General features: G+C 43.9%; 1 protein-coding gene across 2 annotated transcripts; it reads right to left on the bottom strand.

The window, feature by feature from the left end:
• Positions 1-1,283: 1,283 nt before the first annotated feature.
• On the bottom strand, positions 1,284-15,957 carry sstr3 (somatostatin receptor 3). Of its 2 annotated transcripts, none has more exons than XM_068725833.1 (2): positions 15,726-15,957; positions 1,284-3,730 (listed from the first exon to the last, which is right to left on the bottom strand). In XM_068725833.1, the coding sequence occupies exon 2, from the start codon at positions 3,692-3,694 to the stop codon at positions 2,240-2,242; it is 1,455 nt and encodes a 484-aa protein (XP_068581934.1). In that variant the 5' UTR covers positions 3,695-3,730; positions 15,726-15,957; the 3' UTR covers positions 1,284-2,239. The 2 variants fall into 2 exon arrangements, with proteins under 2 accessions (XP_068581934.1, XP_068581935.1); XM_068725834.1 differs by having other exon boundaries at positions 1,284-3,725.

The following is a 15,957-nucleotide window of genomic DNA, read 5'->3' as shown; positions in this document are numbered from 1 at the left end:
GGATCACTAAACTCTAGTAAATATCGGACCCACACACACACACACACACACACACACCCGCCTCTCATCAAACTGTCCACCACCCTTCCAGGGGGTTCTGGCAAATAAAGCAGAGCAGAGCAAATCCCTCTTTAATGACGGTTCCTGCTTCTCAGTGGATCTCTGAGGGGGGCGTGGGCGTGTGAGCAGCTTCACTGTTACAGCCGGCTAAATATAACCGGAGACAGAGACTCATGAATGAACCGCTGCGAGGTGAGATCCTCATGAGTGATGCAGAGCTCAGGTTGTTTCCTTTTACCTGCATGATGGACTCATCAGTGGTGGAAATCAACTCTCAGTGAAATGAGCTGGAAGAAGAGCTCAGATCTACTACTACAAATACTCACAGTCCTACTCTACGTTATACGAGGAACTTCCATTGTCTCTTGGTTCTGTTGGTCCCTGTGGACTAAAGCTTTAGTGTCTCTGAGCACCAGAGTCCCTTTAGAAAACCTCTCATTCTACTGCAGCAGGGTCTGACAGTCTGACCCTCTCAGTCCTGGTTCTGGTTCTCCCGTTGCCTCCCTTCTCTCCAGCGGGTCCAGCAATACGTCCTGGGTCTCCAGCAGAGAGAAGGAGGTCTGCTCCTGGAGGAGGAGGAGGAGGAGGCTGATCTGTTCTGGTTCTGTCCACAGTGGACCGGTGTCTGCTGGAGTCTGAGCTGAAGGAGGTTCTGGTGAACCTGCATGACGTCACAGTAGGAGCTGGCTCAAGTTGTGGCAGCTAGCACAGCTTCCCTTGGTAGTTTCCAGTGTTTGAGAGGTTCTGTCAGTTTTTAGTCTTTATTTTTCCGTATTTGACAATATGTGACAATGCATTACGGTTTTTAGTGAAAAATAAATGCTAAAAACTGTGACGGAACCTCTCAAACACTGGACACTACCACGAGAAGCTGTGCTAGCTGCTACAGTCTCTGACTTCATCTCCTCCACTTCTCTTCCTTCAAAGACAAAAACAGTCTGTCACTCTGGGAGTGAGTTCTGTCCTGTGAAGGGGACATGAACCACAGCTGTCCACAGCATCGTGAAGTGTGCTATGCTAGCAGTGGCTAACGTAGCTGCAGCCTCTGTGGAGTCCTTGAATACGTCTAGAAACAACGTGTTGAAATGATGACGATCCTGAAATAACTCATCAGCACGTGAAGTGTTCAACCTGAACGTCTGATAAATGGTAAATTATTACCGTTTAATATTCTAGTTACTTCCGTCGTTGGATGAAACACAAGACTCTTAGAATGACCCGTTTTAATCTTTGTTACACTGATGCACTTATGAGTTTATGTTCATAACAGAAATAAAATAAAAGCAACATCGTCTCCGTCTCGTGTTGTTTTACATTGTTGTCTGACGGCATCAAGAAGTCAGTTATGAACATTTATTAACGATAATGTGAGAGACGTGAGCAGTAATTCAACACAAACGTTCAGTCTCACGCAGGATTGAACAGAATAACAAGCTTTGAATTTTTAATGAAATTCTCGAGCGATTCAGATCAGTTGTAGAGATGATCTACTTTAAGTCACAGGACAAAAATAAAACACTCATTTGACACAAAATGTAAAAATCTTAAATCCAAAATGAATTTGGATTTAAAAGCTTTGTCACAGAGACGTATCCTCAGCTCAACACCGAGCCGTCGCCATGTTGAGAGCCATGTGGAGGCAATAGATATGCTCTGAATCACATATTAACTCAATGAAAATGTAACTTATTATTCTGTTGATATTTGTGTCATTTCATCATTAAAACAGCAGCTTCTACATGTCGGCAGTGAATGTCTCACTCTGGCAGCAATCATACGTCCCTAAAAACACATATGAACATTATTTATAAGAGAGGGGCTGCAGTCATAAATGAAGTAACACCATCCATGTTCAGCTGTGGATGGTTGCAGTGAATGTTTAAGTTTATACAGTCAGATGTGAGCGAATGATTGATCCCTTATGGAATAAAGAGGCTGAAGTACCACAATCAACAAGATACATGTGATACAAGTAAATAAAGGCACAACTTTGTACATTCACATCCATGCATATGTACAGGAAATAAACAGGAACACATGATGTATGTTGGTCAACAACCTTCACACGTTAAAGAGGCTTCGAGTCCATTGATCAAGTCTTCATTATATGTGTGGTGAACGGCTCAGCGTCGGCTGCCCCGTGTCGTAATACTGAGGTCTTCAAGTAACATACAGGCCTCTATAAGTAGCTTATCTCCAGCGAGGCGCTCTGGTCCAACGCTTCCTCTGGCAGCGTTTTAACGCTCCCACTCTTGGTTCCATTGAGAAGCAACGGTACGGTCAGCGTGGACCCGTTGGCTGCATCTTTCCCCTTCCAGTCCCCGGACTTGTCCTTCCTGTCTGGGGTCGACGGCTCCGTCGCTCCTGGAGTTGCTCCTTTGTCCGACAACAGCGGCTGCGAGCTCTGCGGCTGGAAGCTGCCGTTGCCGTTTTGGGCGATTCTGTAGATCTCGTTCATTTCGGAGACGTCTTCCTCGTCTTCCTCCTCTTCGTCCCCGATCGCCCGCCTCAGGCTCTCCCTGGGCTTGATCGCCGACCGGGCCTCCTTCTGCTGCTGGCGCTCCATGGGCTCGTGGTTCTCCACCTTCCTCGTGGAGCGGCAGAGGGCCTTCCGGAAGCCCCTCTTGAAGTTGTCCGACAGGAAGCAGTAGACGATGGGGTTGGCGCAGCTGTTAGCGTAGCCGAGCACCACCACGAAGTAGTAGAGGCCCTGGTACTCTGAGGGCAGCGACACCAGCAGGTTGATGATGTTGAGGGCGTAGAAAGGCAGCCAGCAGAAGACAAACACGGCGACTACAATCACGACCATGCGCGTCACTTTCCTCTCCGACTTCCTGCGCTTGGTGGAGGTGGCGTGGACCTTTTTACCCGAGCTGCGGATCTTGAAGACGATGAGCAGGTAGCACAGGCAGATGATGAGAAGAGGGCAGAAGAATCCCACGGTGGAGGTGTAGATGATGAAAGCCGCCCGCCAGATGTTAGCCGGCTGCGGCCAGGCGATGTTACAGGTACCTCCGGCTTTCTGGATGTTGGCAAAGATCACCACAGGCAGGACCACGAGGAACGACAGAGCCCAGACGGTGCCGTTCACCACCTTGGCCACCTGGGGGCGCCGCCACTTCGACGACCGGATGGGGTGGACTACGGCGAGGTAGCGGTCGATGCTCATCACGGTCAGGCAGAAGATGCTGGTGAACTGGTTGATGGAGTCGACCGTCATCACCAGGCGGCACATGAAGGAGCCGAACGGCCACGACTGGAGCGTGTTCTGAACCGCCAGGAAGGGAAGGCCGAGCATGAAGAGCTCGTCGGCGATGGCTAAGTTGAGGATGTAGATGTTGGTCACCGACTCTATCTTCGAGTAGTGCAGCACAATGTGAATCACCAACGTGTTTCCGCCGAGGCCGATGACACACACGATTATGTATATGAGCGGTATGAGGACCCCCGCCACGCTGGGACCCGAGGACACATCTGGGACGCTGGAGTTGGTGGAGTTGAACAGCGTCTCGTTCAGATAGCTGTCGTTGAACATGAGCAGGAACAGGGGGAGTCCGGGCGACGGGCCGGCCAGGCTGCCGTTCTCCCACCCCTCGTCCGTCATCTCCAGCGCGGGAAGCGAGGCGGCACCCATGTGTCCTTCTGTCGCCTCAGCTCCCGCCCATCTGTTCTGTCGGAGGGAAAAATCAATTAGTTATCTAACGGAATCACTTTCTATTTCTGTGTGGTTTCTGAGGAGACAATAAAACACATCTTTGTCTCCCGAGGACACGAGAAGCTTACGTCCAATGCTGAAGTGCTGCTGACTTCTTTCTGTATATTTGACCATTTCTAACCTTGAAAACCTCCAGCAGCTATTTGACAGATCTAACAAAAGATGTTTGTGACGATAAGTTATTTTGCAGAGTATGTTTTACTGATATGATCTTGTTGTTTTTATTATTTTGAAATGACACTTTCACTACACATGGACTTTAAAGACATGATTATATCAAATCTACCTGAATGTTGTAGCTCAGAAACATGTATTTTTGATTACAGGATGGTGTAATTAATCCTCTCACAGTATTTGACGGATGCTTCATCATTTGCACATAACGTTTAGCATCTCAACATTGTAATGTTTGGATTTCCATCATGGTTACATTTTATAAATGCAGCAGACTGATGATGATGATGATGATGATCATGAGGCTGTTAATGCATTAGACGTTTCACCGTCGATGCCGTAGACTTCACTCTGCAGTAAATCACACGCAGACACAACGCTGATTGCTTTTTCTGGTCATGAATGGATGAATGGATCCCAAAGGTTGTTTTTATTCAAGACACTAAACCGTGTTTCAGAGATTCGGTCACTTTGGGGTCTTCATAAGAAAACAATCATTAAAAACTGTGATGTCATCAACGTGTTCACAATGAAGAACACAGGAAGCAGGAAAAGATAACACTCAGAGAGACACAAAGAAGAACCAGGATCCTGATATGAAGCCATGATTCAGACCGGAAACAATCAGAACTGGGAGAAGATGGATGTTTGCAGGTAGATTGATTTGACCGCAGCGGCTGCATTTGGTCGGCCTATTGATAGGGCAGGTAAATTAAACAGAGAGTGTTCCCACATGAGGGCTGATCAATGATACTACTCTGTAAACCCAGCAGCTCTGTGGTGAACATGAACCGTGAACATCCAGCACCGGGGGAGGAGAGCCGCTGTCGGACACTAACTGGAGAAGACACTGATGGTCAGCATCTTCTAGCAGATGGTTCACTCGCCCACACAGGAAACAACAGAAAGAGCATTTATTCAGGGTGACATTAATATTAATATTAGCTTTACTAGCAGGGTGAGGCTAAGGATGTCAATGCTGGATTGTCACTTCATTTTGAACAGACATTCATGCTCCCCAGAGGATACACTGCAATGAATTCACCTGCAAAACTATCAGCCTCAGCTGCACTTTGTGTTCAGTGGGAATTAGGAAACGTTTGCATACTAACGCACTAAACTAAGACCAAAACATGATATGTGTTATATGTTCAAAAACAAAACACAAGTACAGAATATTCAACGATCCAAACCTTTCCCCACCTTTGTGATGCAACAACAAACTAAAGGTTCACTCCGTCACACAATTATAGATTCATCATCGGACTATTTCATCAAATACTATTTGTTGTGAATTTTTAAACTGACGTGATTTATTCGCACAAATTATGCACAGTTGTACTGCAAATACCTTAAGTATAATCAACACAATACTATATACTACAAATACAAGTACAGTACAACATGAAGACGTGTGCAGTTTCTCTCTTCATCTACACAGCTGTACCACAGAGAAGTCAATATCTTACCACAATAAAAGCATCACGAGGACCTTTTCAGAGGAAATATTCTCGACTGTCTCCTTTTGTTCAAAATGTTTGATGTCGCCTCCAGAAAATCAACAGTGAGAAACACACAGATGTGAGCTGAACTCATTGATACAGTTCATCAAACAAAGCGACTCAAAGGTTATTGTCACCTCGCTGGCGACAGCTGCAGAGTCTATTAAAACAGGCTTCATGTCTCTGCGTCCTGGAGTTCAATTCAAAAGACTCACGAAGAACAAACAGAAACACACAAATACAATCAAGAGAAGTCTTGTGTGTCTTTTCTACGAGTGGTTTCTCTGATTTCACCGCGAACGTCACATTAATCATTTTTCAATATCTCCCAATTCCTTGTGATCGTGGACTTTTCACATTGAATTTGGCAATCTGGATCACCATGGAAACCAGCGACGGAGAAGACCCAGAGATCAGCGTCCTAAATCAAACACAACCGAATAAACGGGAGCACATGGCAGCAACACGAGGAGGGATTCTGACCCTTCTTCTCCAGTGAAACACAATAACATCCGCATGGTCTCCTGGTCCTTTGTGAAGAACGAGAGAAACAATAGAATAAACACAGCAGCAGCAGCTCAGGTCCAGCTCTCAGTCCTTCAACGCTGAGCTTCTCTTGTATCACGGCTGCAATCTGTGAAACCACAGAGATGTTATCTGTGACGCTCCTCTGCATTTATCGTTGATTCAAACACCATTGATTCGTTGTTGTGCGTCAGCATATTCTTTCCAAATGTTGTCCCAGTCGTCTCGTTTTGCCACAGCAGCTCCGGCAGCGTGCAGATATTACATTTGGTTAGATTATTGCCAGTTATCATCATCCATGTGTGAAGATTAATCTGTTTAATATTGCTAAACTTGCTTCCGTTTACCCTGCATGTTCACACCGTTCTAAACGGAACGTGTTCTGGTTTCATCGTTAGTCCAAACAGACTCAAAATATAAGAAATGTCTGGTCAACCTTTATGCCTCTTGTGTTGACAGAGAACAAAAGAAACCACAAAATAAAGGAGAGAGCGACACATCGTCATACAACGGTTCATATCATATCCAATGAAAACATAATCCTCATTTTTCGTGCGTTTTCCTCAGTTAGGTTCAGGAAACAAAACTGCTGAGTTAGGTTAAAGATCATGAAATAAGGTTTAGGAAAAGATGATCGTTTGTGTTAAAATAACCACTGAAGTGCTGCTACTGATGGAGGGAAGATACGTGACAAATAAATCCATATCGACTTCTCGTCTCACAACAAGCCGCGGTCTCCTGACTGAACAGATCGATGTCTGTTGGACTCATCCACATCCCCTCCCAGCCAGCAGTGTGTTTTAGTGGTCTTTATACTTCCTCGTCCACATTGCGTGGATAACATACGGAAGAACATTTTGTGGGATATCTACGAATTACGGCGCATTACTTTTCGTAGGTCGGACGCTGGATCCGGACTGCTTCATACCTTTTGGGCAGATCGGATAGCAGATATCAGGTAAGCTAAGATGGATTTGTTTGTGCTAGCTTAGGACAGCCGTTAGCTACCCAGCTGTCACTGATATCGGACACTAACCAGACTGCTTGAAGTGTACCTGGTAAAGAATGTTATCAATGTGACTTCTGATCGTACCAGAACGCATGAACTGTCACGTCTGTGACGAAATCAGGACAATCTATCAAATGTAGTCTCACTGACTATACTATTTCAAACAATCAATGAATCGAGAAAACAATAAGCACATTAATCAATAATGAAAGAATTGATAGTAGGATCATGTCTTTCAGCCTGTAGTGGAGCTGTAACATCAACTGTGTCGCCTCAGAGAAATCAACTCGTCTCCTCTGAAGTCTGATATCTGCATCGTCTTCGTCACTTTTCATTCCTCATTAATCTTCGTAGGAAACCCTTGAAGACCTTTCAGGCCCGACAGACGTCTCTGAGACAGGAAATCCATTCGGGTTGTAAATTGAGGTTCTGAACTGCTGCCGGTGTCGCGTCCTCGTCCGCCAGAACAATCAGCGTAGGTCATGTGACCAACGCACCGACATTCAATCCGAACGTTAACGATCGGACTGATTGAGATCTTTCTGCTTTGACTGTAAAACCAAAAAGTGGAACTCTCTGAGGCCAGAGGCAGGACATCAGATGAAGAGGACAGCCGGCTATAAATAAACCTGTTTTCAATCTTCTGATGTCCGCTGCTCTCGATTGGTCGGTGTGATCTGAGTCCAGGTCTCATCTCTTGTGGTCACGCTGTGACCGGTGACACATTCATTCCACTTCATCCACCGAGTCACTCCGGACAGAACGATTCGTTTTAAATGACTCATCTGCAAGAAATAACGCTTCATATAGCTTTATGTACGACCAACTAACAGCTGATATAGTTTCAAGGAAACATATTTCCAGGTGGATTTCTAGAAACATAAAGAAATGTTAACTAAATAATAATAAGTCACAAAAATGTTGAATCTGAAAACAGTGAAACGTTTACTTTGATTTCCATCAAAAAATGTCCAAACGTGCAATAAAAATATAAATATTTTTTTTATTAAAACAAATATTTGTATTTATTCTTTTACTCTTTCCTCTTATTTTTACATTTATTTTTCATGAATATTTTGACATTATTATTGTTTGTGTTGCTCTTTTAAATGTATTATTGTTCTGACTTTGTATTTTCTCTGTCCTGATTGTGTTTTAGTATGAAAATCTAAAACTGTGTCTTCAAAACGAGACGCATTTTATTAAAGGTGTGAACAGACTGTAACTGTATTCCTGCTGTTGTATTAAAGTCTAAAGTTAATCTCAAGGACTACAGCTTTGTTTTGTCAGTCTTGGATCAAACTGAAGTCTTTGTTCCGTGAGGCGCTAGAACAAACCTGCAGCTATCAGAGCGGCTGAAGGTGAACCTCTCCGTATCTCAAACATGTTTCTACACAGTGAGTTCTGGAATGATTTAGCAAACATGAGAACGTTTCACTGATTAAACAGCTTCGTGTCGAGAATGAGCAGCTTTTGAAAATCATTTCTCACATTAAAGACAATTCAGTTTGTCCTAAATCAATTATTCAGAATGTCTCTTTCATTTTGGGACAATTTACCTGTTCATTTATACACACATGTGTTTTTGGGAAGTCCTCACAGTAAGGTTCCTCAGCAGCTAAAGTGATGGCCTATACATGATGTTTACCGTCCTATAAAACACAAACACGCTTTACTACCGAGAACAAACTCACAACAGACGAAGGAACACGTAGTAAAACGCTGATTAATCTCATGAGTACTGTACTCTATCCATACACTGTGTGCTTGATGTTCATCCACCTACGTTTACAATGTGCTATTATGAATTATGATCTATTCCTCCCTATGAAAGGAACCTTAGATGAGTTAAAGTAGTTCCATTAGGCTTCACAGCGCTCATGTAAATGTCCTCGGCACACAATTTACATGACAATGGACAAAATATAAGCACATAACATAACATCAATCATCAACGCGAAGATGATGATGATGACGAGCTGCAGGTGAACAAGGTGAGGAGACATTTGGAGTGAAATGCCAACATCTCAGCTGTGGAGCCGAGCGTCCGTCACAAAGGTCAGATCTCCGACAGCCGGAGCTCCAGAGAGCTCCAGAGAGCTCCAGAGAGCTCCTCCTGACGGCAGCCCAGGTCATCACAGGTGTTCAGGTGCACACCAAGGGGCTCGTGGGTTTCTACTGTCCTTCAGCGTGATCCGTTCTTCAAACTGAACCTGCAGAGAATCATCACCTGAGTCTGCAGCTCAGCTTCACTGCTTAGGTTCACATCTTCAATTTGCACATAAAATAAACAGACTGTCTGGATGAGATGGTCACAGACTGTGTGAATAATGATGACGTCCATGAAGCGTGTGACCCGTGAGCTGAACACATCCATCTGTGTGGAGCGATGAGGAGACCGTTTCATTAATACATGAAACAAACAGAACTTCACTTTCAGATTGTTTGAGGTTTGGAGCGTTTCATGACGTCGTCTTAGTGCTTCTTCTTCTTCTTCTTCTTCTTCTTCTCGATAGAAACGACTGGAGAATAACCACCAACAACTCCTGATATTCACAAAACCACAGCGGTGGGGAGCATTCAGCAGCTGAAGTGACAGAAACGTCCCTCAGGAGGTGGATGTCTCACAGAGTACTGGACTAAGATGCATCAGGAGACACAAACAGAGACTCCTCATAAAGCCTCATGTTGCTCTGTTAATGCTGGACGTCTAAATAAAGCAGCTGTTTGCTAACAGATCAACAGATCAACTTAAAAGTCAGTTCTGTCACTGAGGACTGAGGAGTGAGGAGTGAGGAGGCAGGTGAGGGTCAAGGACACTAGCAGAGCTGTTTGAATGGCGTGTCTGTCGAGCTCTCTCTTCTGTTTTTCCTCTCTTGAACATTCAGCGCTTTGGCCCTGAGCAGGAACAATCCTAATTATAACTCACAACAGAGAAGGAATTAAAAATAATAATTCATGCTGCAAAATGACTTGCTTCACATTGAATAGGACATTATGTATCTAAAGTGTGTGAAAGACAAAGTGTTTTCCCATCGGACTGATATTGAGATATATGAATCATGATCGTGATCAGAGTCAGCAGAGTGAAAGGGTTAGTCTGGAGGTAACCATAGCAACTATACAGATGCTGAACACTTTCACTAAACTATAATCTGAGCACGTTTCTATTGGTCTGCAGCCATGCAGTCGTGCTCTCTGATGAAGTCCATGATAGACAACAACAACAACACGGTGTTCACTACTCCTGCTCCAGGTACAGTCCTCCATGAAACATGATAATAACTAACATTAAGGGATTCATATGTACTCATTTCAACAGAGTCACGTCACAAATATGTTCCACCATCTATTTGATAAACTTGGACTTCTGTGATGTTGCGTTCAGAACGACCCTCAGATGTCACCATCAGACGTTGGTTACTATCATCGATTGGTTTTCTTGTATTACAAGTTTTGTGAAATGTTGAGTTTGAATAAAGAACCGAGCTGCAGGAACGAGTCCTGAAACACATTCATGCTTCACGTTAGGTTCCTCGTCTCAAGGCATCGTGTTTGTTGATCGGATGTTTGTTAGACGCCTGATGAAGGTCTGAGGTCAACACCAGCTGAAGAGGTTTAAAATGTGGTTCTATTGAAACACGTTAAAACATCCGTATTGAAGACTTCAGGACGTTGCTATGAAGCGGCTAATAAGACCTTCAGAGGTGTTTTATAACAGGATGTTCATGTTGAAGACACTACAGGTGAATACTAAATAAAATCAACTACGTTCAGTTACTTACATTAAGACAAAGGTTTTTAGTACTACAAGCTTTCTGAGATTATATGTTTAAATATGCAAATAAGGTATTATCAAGGAGTACAATCAGGATGATTTATTTCCACTAGTCTGATCCTCTGCATCTCATTTGATCGTTTCAATCATGGTTCAGCTTACCTACTAATTCATGACAGAGTCATACAGTTATTACATTCATCTGTATAATACAACTGGAATACGCGCTCTGAACTGCATCTGTGTCCACGTGTCGTCTCTCACACGTCAAAGAGGACAGAAGCTCAGCGGCGTCACGCTTTGTTGGCTGGTTTGTTTAGTAGTTTAGTCGACGGTGGATTCACACAAACAACACTATGAACAACTGTGCCGTATTTAGAGGAGGAACAGCTTTCTACAGGAGAGGCTCAGTGACCTGCTCTCACTTCTGATAGATAAATCATCCAGTCAGTCCAACATGTATTCACAATCCGCCGTCTGTACCTCCCAACAGACCTTCATTTGTGTTTCAAAGTCTTCGGCGTAACACGAAGCGTCTGAACGCTGAACTATGTCTTGAGATTTACGACACAAAGGTTGATCAACATCTACTCCTAAAATCTGCTGAGCAAGTTGACCGTTTCCTTTACAACACATTAGACGTGGAGACACAATGTCTTTGATATTATCCAGATTCTGTCTTAAAGACTAGAACACATCTCTTTTTCACTATAACCAAACGCTGAGTAAGAGGTTTGTTGTGAACTTTTAGGAACTGAAAACACCAACATGTACTAAATGAACATCATGCTGTATTGAAGAAGACTGTAAACTAGAGATTGAGACCATAAACTCATGTTTACAATGTTTACTGAGGGAATAAATCAAGAGAGAAGTAGAGTCATTTTAGACTAGACTTCTATACAACCAGAGGAGTCGCCCCCTGCTGGACACTAGAGAGAATGCAGCTTTAAGACACTTCATCATTGGCTTCACTTTTTGACCCACAGGTTGCTGCCTGGTTCTAATAAAATGAAGCACAGCTCTGATAAGAGTCCCTAGAAGTTAAAGTCTCGGTAAGATGTTATGAGAGTGACTGATCCTCTTCTGGAGTGAGTGCTGCATGATCACATCTGGGGATAGTTCTATTTCTAATATTCTGTGCTCCACTGATGCCAGAAGATCCACAGGCCCACCTTCACACATGTTCAGCAAAAGACACTTTGCTCTGATTGTAAAGGGAGAAAGAAATCCAATTATCACAAGTCCCATTCAGTGTTCTCTGTGTTCGGTTCCCTAAAATATCCATCGAGCTTCTCAAATCAATGACAGTCAGACAGTCAGAATGAGGAAGTATTCACATCAGTAATCTGACGAGGTGCGTTTGTTTAAAGCGCCTGAATGATCGTTACTCACCCCGGTTAAGCTCGTTGCTTTGACTGAAGAGGACTCAGATGAGTTGATCAACTGGGATCGTCTCTCATCTCTTTTTGCAATATTTGTTAATGACTCAGTTCTACAAATTAAAGAAGCTGATTCAGGTATTAGAACCCTGAAATATTCTGGTTTGCTCACACACACATGGACGTGTTCACAGACCCCTGGCTTCTATGGATCTCTGGTGTTTCATCTGCCAAAGTGGACACATAGTACTATGTAAGACACGGTGATAAACATGTCACCCGTTCATCGTGGGGCTTAGAGGAGCGGACAAGGCTTCTCCTGTGAGCTCCGTGAGTCAGACTTAATAAAGCCAGTGAATTCACACCGAGCCTGGCTTTAGACCTGAGCCTGGCTTTAGAGCTGAGCCTGGCTTTAGATCTGAGCCTGGCTTTAGAGCTGAGCCTGGCTTTAGATCTGAGCCTGGCTTTAGACCTGAGCCTGGCTTTAGATCTGAGCCTGGCTTTAGATCTGAGCCTGGCTTTAGAGCTGAGCCTGGCTTTAGACCTGAGCCTGGCTTTAGACCTGAGCCTGGCTGTCGTCTACAGGGTTCCTCTGTGAGGTAGATGCCAATCTTAAGTGCTGAGGGATTAAAAACAACATCAGAGCACGATGGACATATCCTGTTAACCTTTCTCTTCCTGCTTCCTTTCTGAGGGATGAGAAGCTGCACCTCTTTACACAAATGAAGGCAGTTCAACACATCTGAAGAAGGCTTGTGAACAGACATAGGACGATTCCTCTCACGTCAGAAAAGTCTCTAAAGAGATTAAGAAAAATCATGCTGTCTTCCTCCTCGTACTTTCATCTTTCATTCATGAACACATGAATACATGAACATCCAGCAAAGCGTTTTTCATTCAGCTTCTGAGCAAACGAGTTCCCAACTTAAAGCACAGCAGCATTTCAACATGTTGGTTAGCATGGCTTTCTTCAGAGTTAGATGAGAAGGTTGATACCTCTCTCAAGACGTCCCTACGGTAAACAAAGGTCCTTTTACCGCCAACAACAGAAATACTCACGGACACGTCGCATCACAAAGCCATCCAGATCACCAAGCTTCTAACATCAAAGTTAGACTGTCAGCAGCGTCTAAATATCTGGTTGTTGGCTGAGGGTCACCAGCTAACACTGTCACTCGGTAAACGGCTGCTAGCTAATAAACGTGTTGACGACCACCAGACTGTTTGTGGTGGCCATTTTGAAACTCAACAACTCTGGTTCTGTCTGCTGAAGTACAGCTCCGGTCTTTACTGGTGGACACACAGCAGCTGGTGCTGTCAGTGAGGATTGGACTTCATCTATAACTTTGTTTGACAGGCGTGTGCGGATGCTCCATGGAGCTCCCAGTGTTTGCCGCCATGTTGGAACGTTGTCTTTTGCGTCACGTGTCTGAACATTATGAATGACTTGTCTCTGGGCAGTTACTAGGCAACCAGTGGAGACTCCACTTCCTGCACGTCACCCTCTAAAACACTTGAACACATCTAACGTGTTAAAGAGCTTCAGGGGTACACTGAGCTACGCTAACCAGCTGTAGCTTCATGACTACCGTTCAGACACAATGGTGCCAGAAAGCGACTACCTATCGAACCGGTCCTTTAATGGTGGCGGTGACGACGAGCAGGAGAAGTTGAGCTTCACTCAATAACAACTCGCCGCATTGACGATCGTTAATCATTCATTAAAAGCTTCGACAACAAAATCAGTTCTGAGCTCCATCAGTGATGCAGCCTGAGACAGAGAACTCTTCTTCCCTCATTGAACCGCCATGACTGAATGAGGAGCTTTTACATGAAAACCAGTATCAACAGCTTGATGAAGCCAGTGTGTGTTTAATGTGTGTGAGGTCTGAACAGAACACCTCACCTGTTAGACTCGGGGTTCTGTCTTTGAAGAGGAACCACACTGTTTCTACTTTCTGCCTTTTTGACCTTTTAAAAGGAAATTTTGCCTGAGATTGCAGTGTGTTGACCTGATTAACACACCTGTAGTGTGTGTGTGTGTGTGTGTGTGTGTGTGTGTGTGTGTGTCTGAATGTTCTCATAAATTTGCAATTACTGTGTGAATGCATCATGATTTAAATTCCCAGGATCACACGTTGAATACTAATTGAATCCTTTGCTTCCATGTCGTGAAGTCGTTCCACTGAACTGAGCAGAAGATACGTCATGTCTAACCCTAACCATGAATAGTTTACATCTCATTTCCAGGAAAAATATATATTTTGTTTCACGAGCTGAACTGACTGTAAAAATAATCATGATACAATTGTCAGAAAGAGGATTCATCAGTTCACAGCGCTGCTGTGTGAATGAACAAAGCCAAAACAACAATACTTTATACTAATACAAAGTGGTGCAAAAACACTGATTTACCTCTGGTGGAGAGAGACAGACGTGATGTCCTAAAACACGTCCGGAGCATTTTAAACACAGATAAATATGATTCTTTCAGTTCAGCCGGTATGTGTTAGTTTGGTTGGTAAAGTGTTACTGTGTCAGTGTCTTAATTATGCGTGACAGAGATGTGTGTGTTAATGCACTGAGAGACAAGCTAACCGCATGATGTCATACTTATTCAGGTAAATACAACTTTACCTCAGCTTTTGACATCACTCCGTTTTTACTGCTTCCTTTGTGAAAACAATCAGGAGAACAGAAACGTTCAATTAAAACCACCGTGTTTCAAAATCCTGAGGCTAATGGGCTGAGGAGCTCAAGGACCGACAACAACCCACACAGAGACACACAGAGACACACAGAGACACAAAGAGATACACAGAGACACACAGAGACACACAATGACGCTACGAAGCAAAAAGCTACAGCAAAGAGATGCAAACGACTACAAAGAGACACAAAACAACCACAAAGAGATGACGATGACTAAACAGAACCACAAATCAACTACAAAGAGACGCAACATGAACTAAAAGTATGCAACATGATAAAAAGATGCTAAATGACTAAAGAGAGACATACAATGACTACAAAGAGACGCAAAACGACTACAAAGATGCACAAAACGACTACAAAGATGCACAAAATGACTATAACGAGTCATCAAAACGACCAAGATGCAAAAGACAAGCTGGTCTTCTCGTTCGGGGTCTGGTTCAGACTGTGGGTCTTGCTGCTTGGGGGCCTTTTACAAATCCAGGGGCCCATAGTCTGACAGTCTGTCCATGCTGTGGACTATATGAAGAAATAGCTGCATATGGCGTTACTTCATATAACAATATTTAACGTAATTAATTTAGCGTTCATGTACTACTCTGAACAAGTACAATAAAGTACAGTTTATTACTGCAGAGGACCACGTCTGGACATCTTATACACACTGTATTAATCTGTGCTCCGTTAAAAAGTTTCTCAATCATTAATCAAGGATCAACGTTTAACGGGTTCACCTGGTGTCAAACGAGCTTCACTCTCAATGCATCAGTGAGGACAGAGACAGAGGACAGACTCTCTGCTGTCTCACGGTCATTCACGGTAAAACACGTCGGTAATGATCCCTACGTGTACTCTTTGAACTCACCTTTACGACGACACTTTTCAAACCGCGATCCTCCAAAGCCCGGTCTCGTGCGGTGATTTTAGGATTTAATGACGAAACAACGCGAGACAAGCAGCTGCAGCCGGTTTGTTCTCTGTCGGGACGTGTTTAACCTTCATCCTCCGCCGTGGAACCGTCCGCCGTGGAACCGTCCGCTCCTCCGTCTGCTCCGGACCGACTGATGGCTGAAAGTCACCGCAGCAACATTATCACA

The sequence above is a fragment of the Cebidichthys violaceus genome, unplaced genomic scaffold, assembly GCF_023349555.1.
Source record: "Cebidichthys violaceus isolate CVI_PGR_0920_01 unplaced genomic scaffold, fCebVio1.0.p SCAF_36, whole genome shotgun sequence".
NCBI classification, from domain to species: Eukaryota; Metazoa; Chordata; class Actinopteri; order Perciformes; family Stichaeidae; genus Cebidichthys; species Cebidichthys violaceus.
This window is presented reverse-complemented; position numbering and strand designations above follow the sequence as displayed.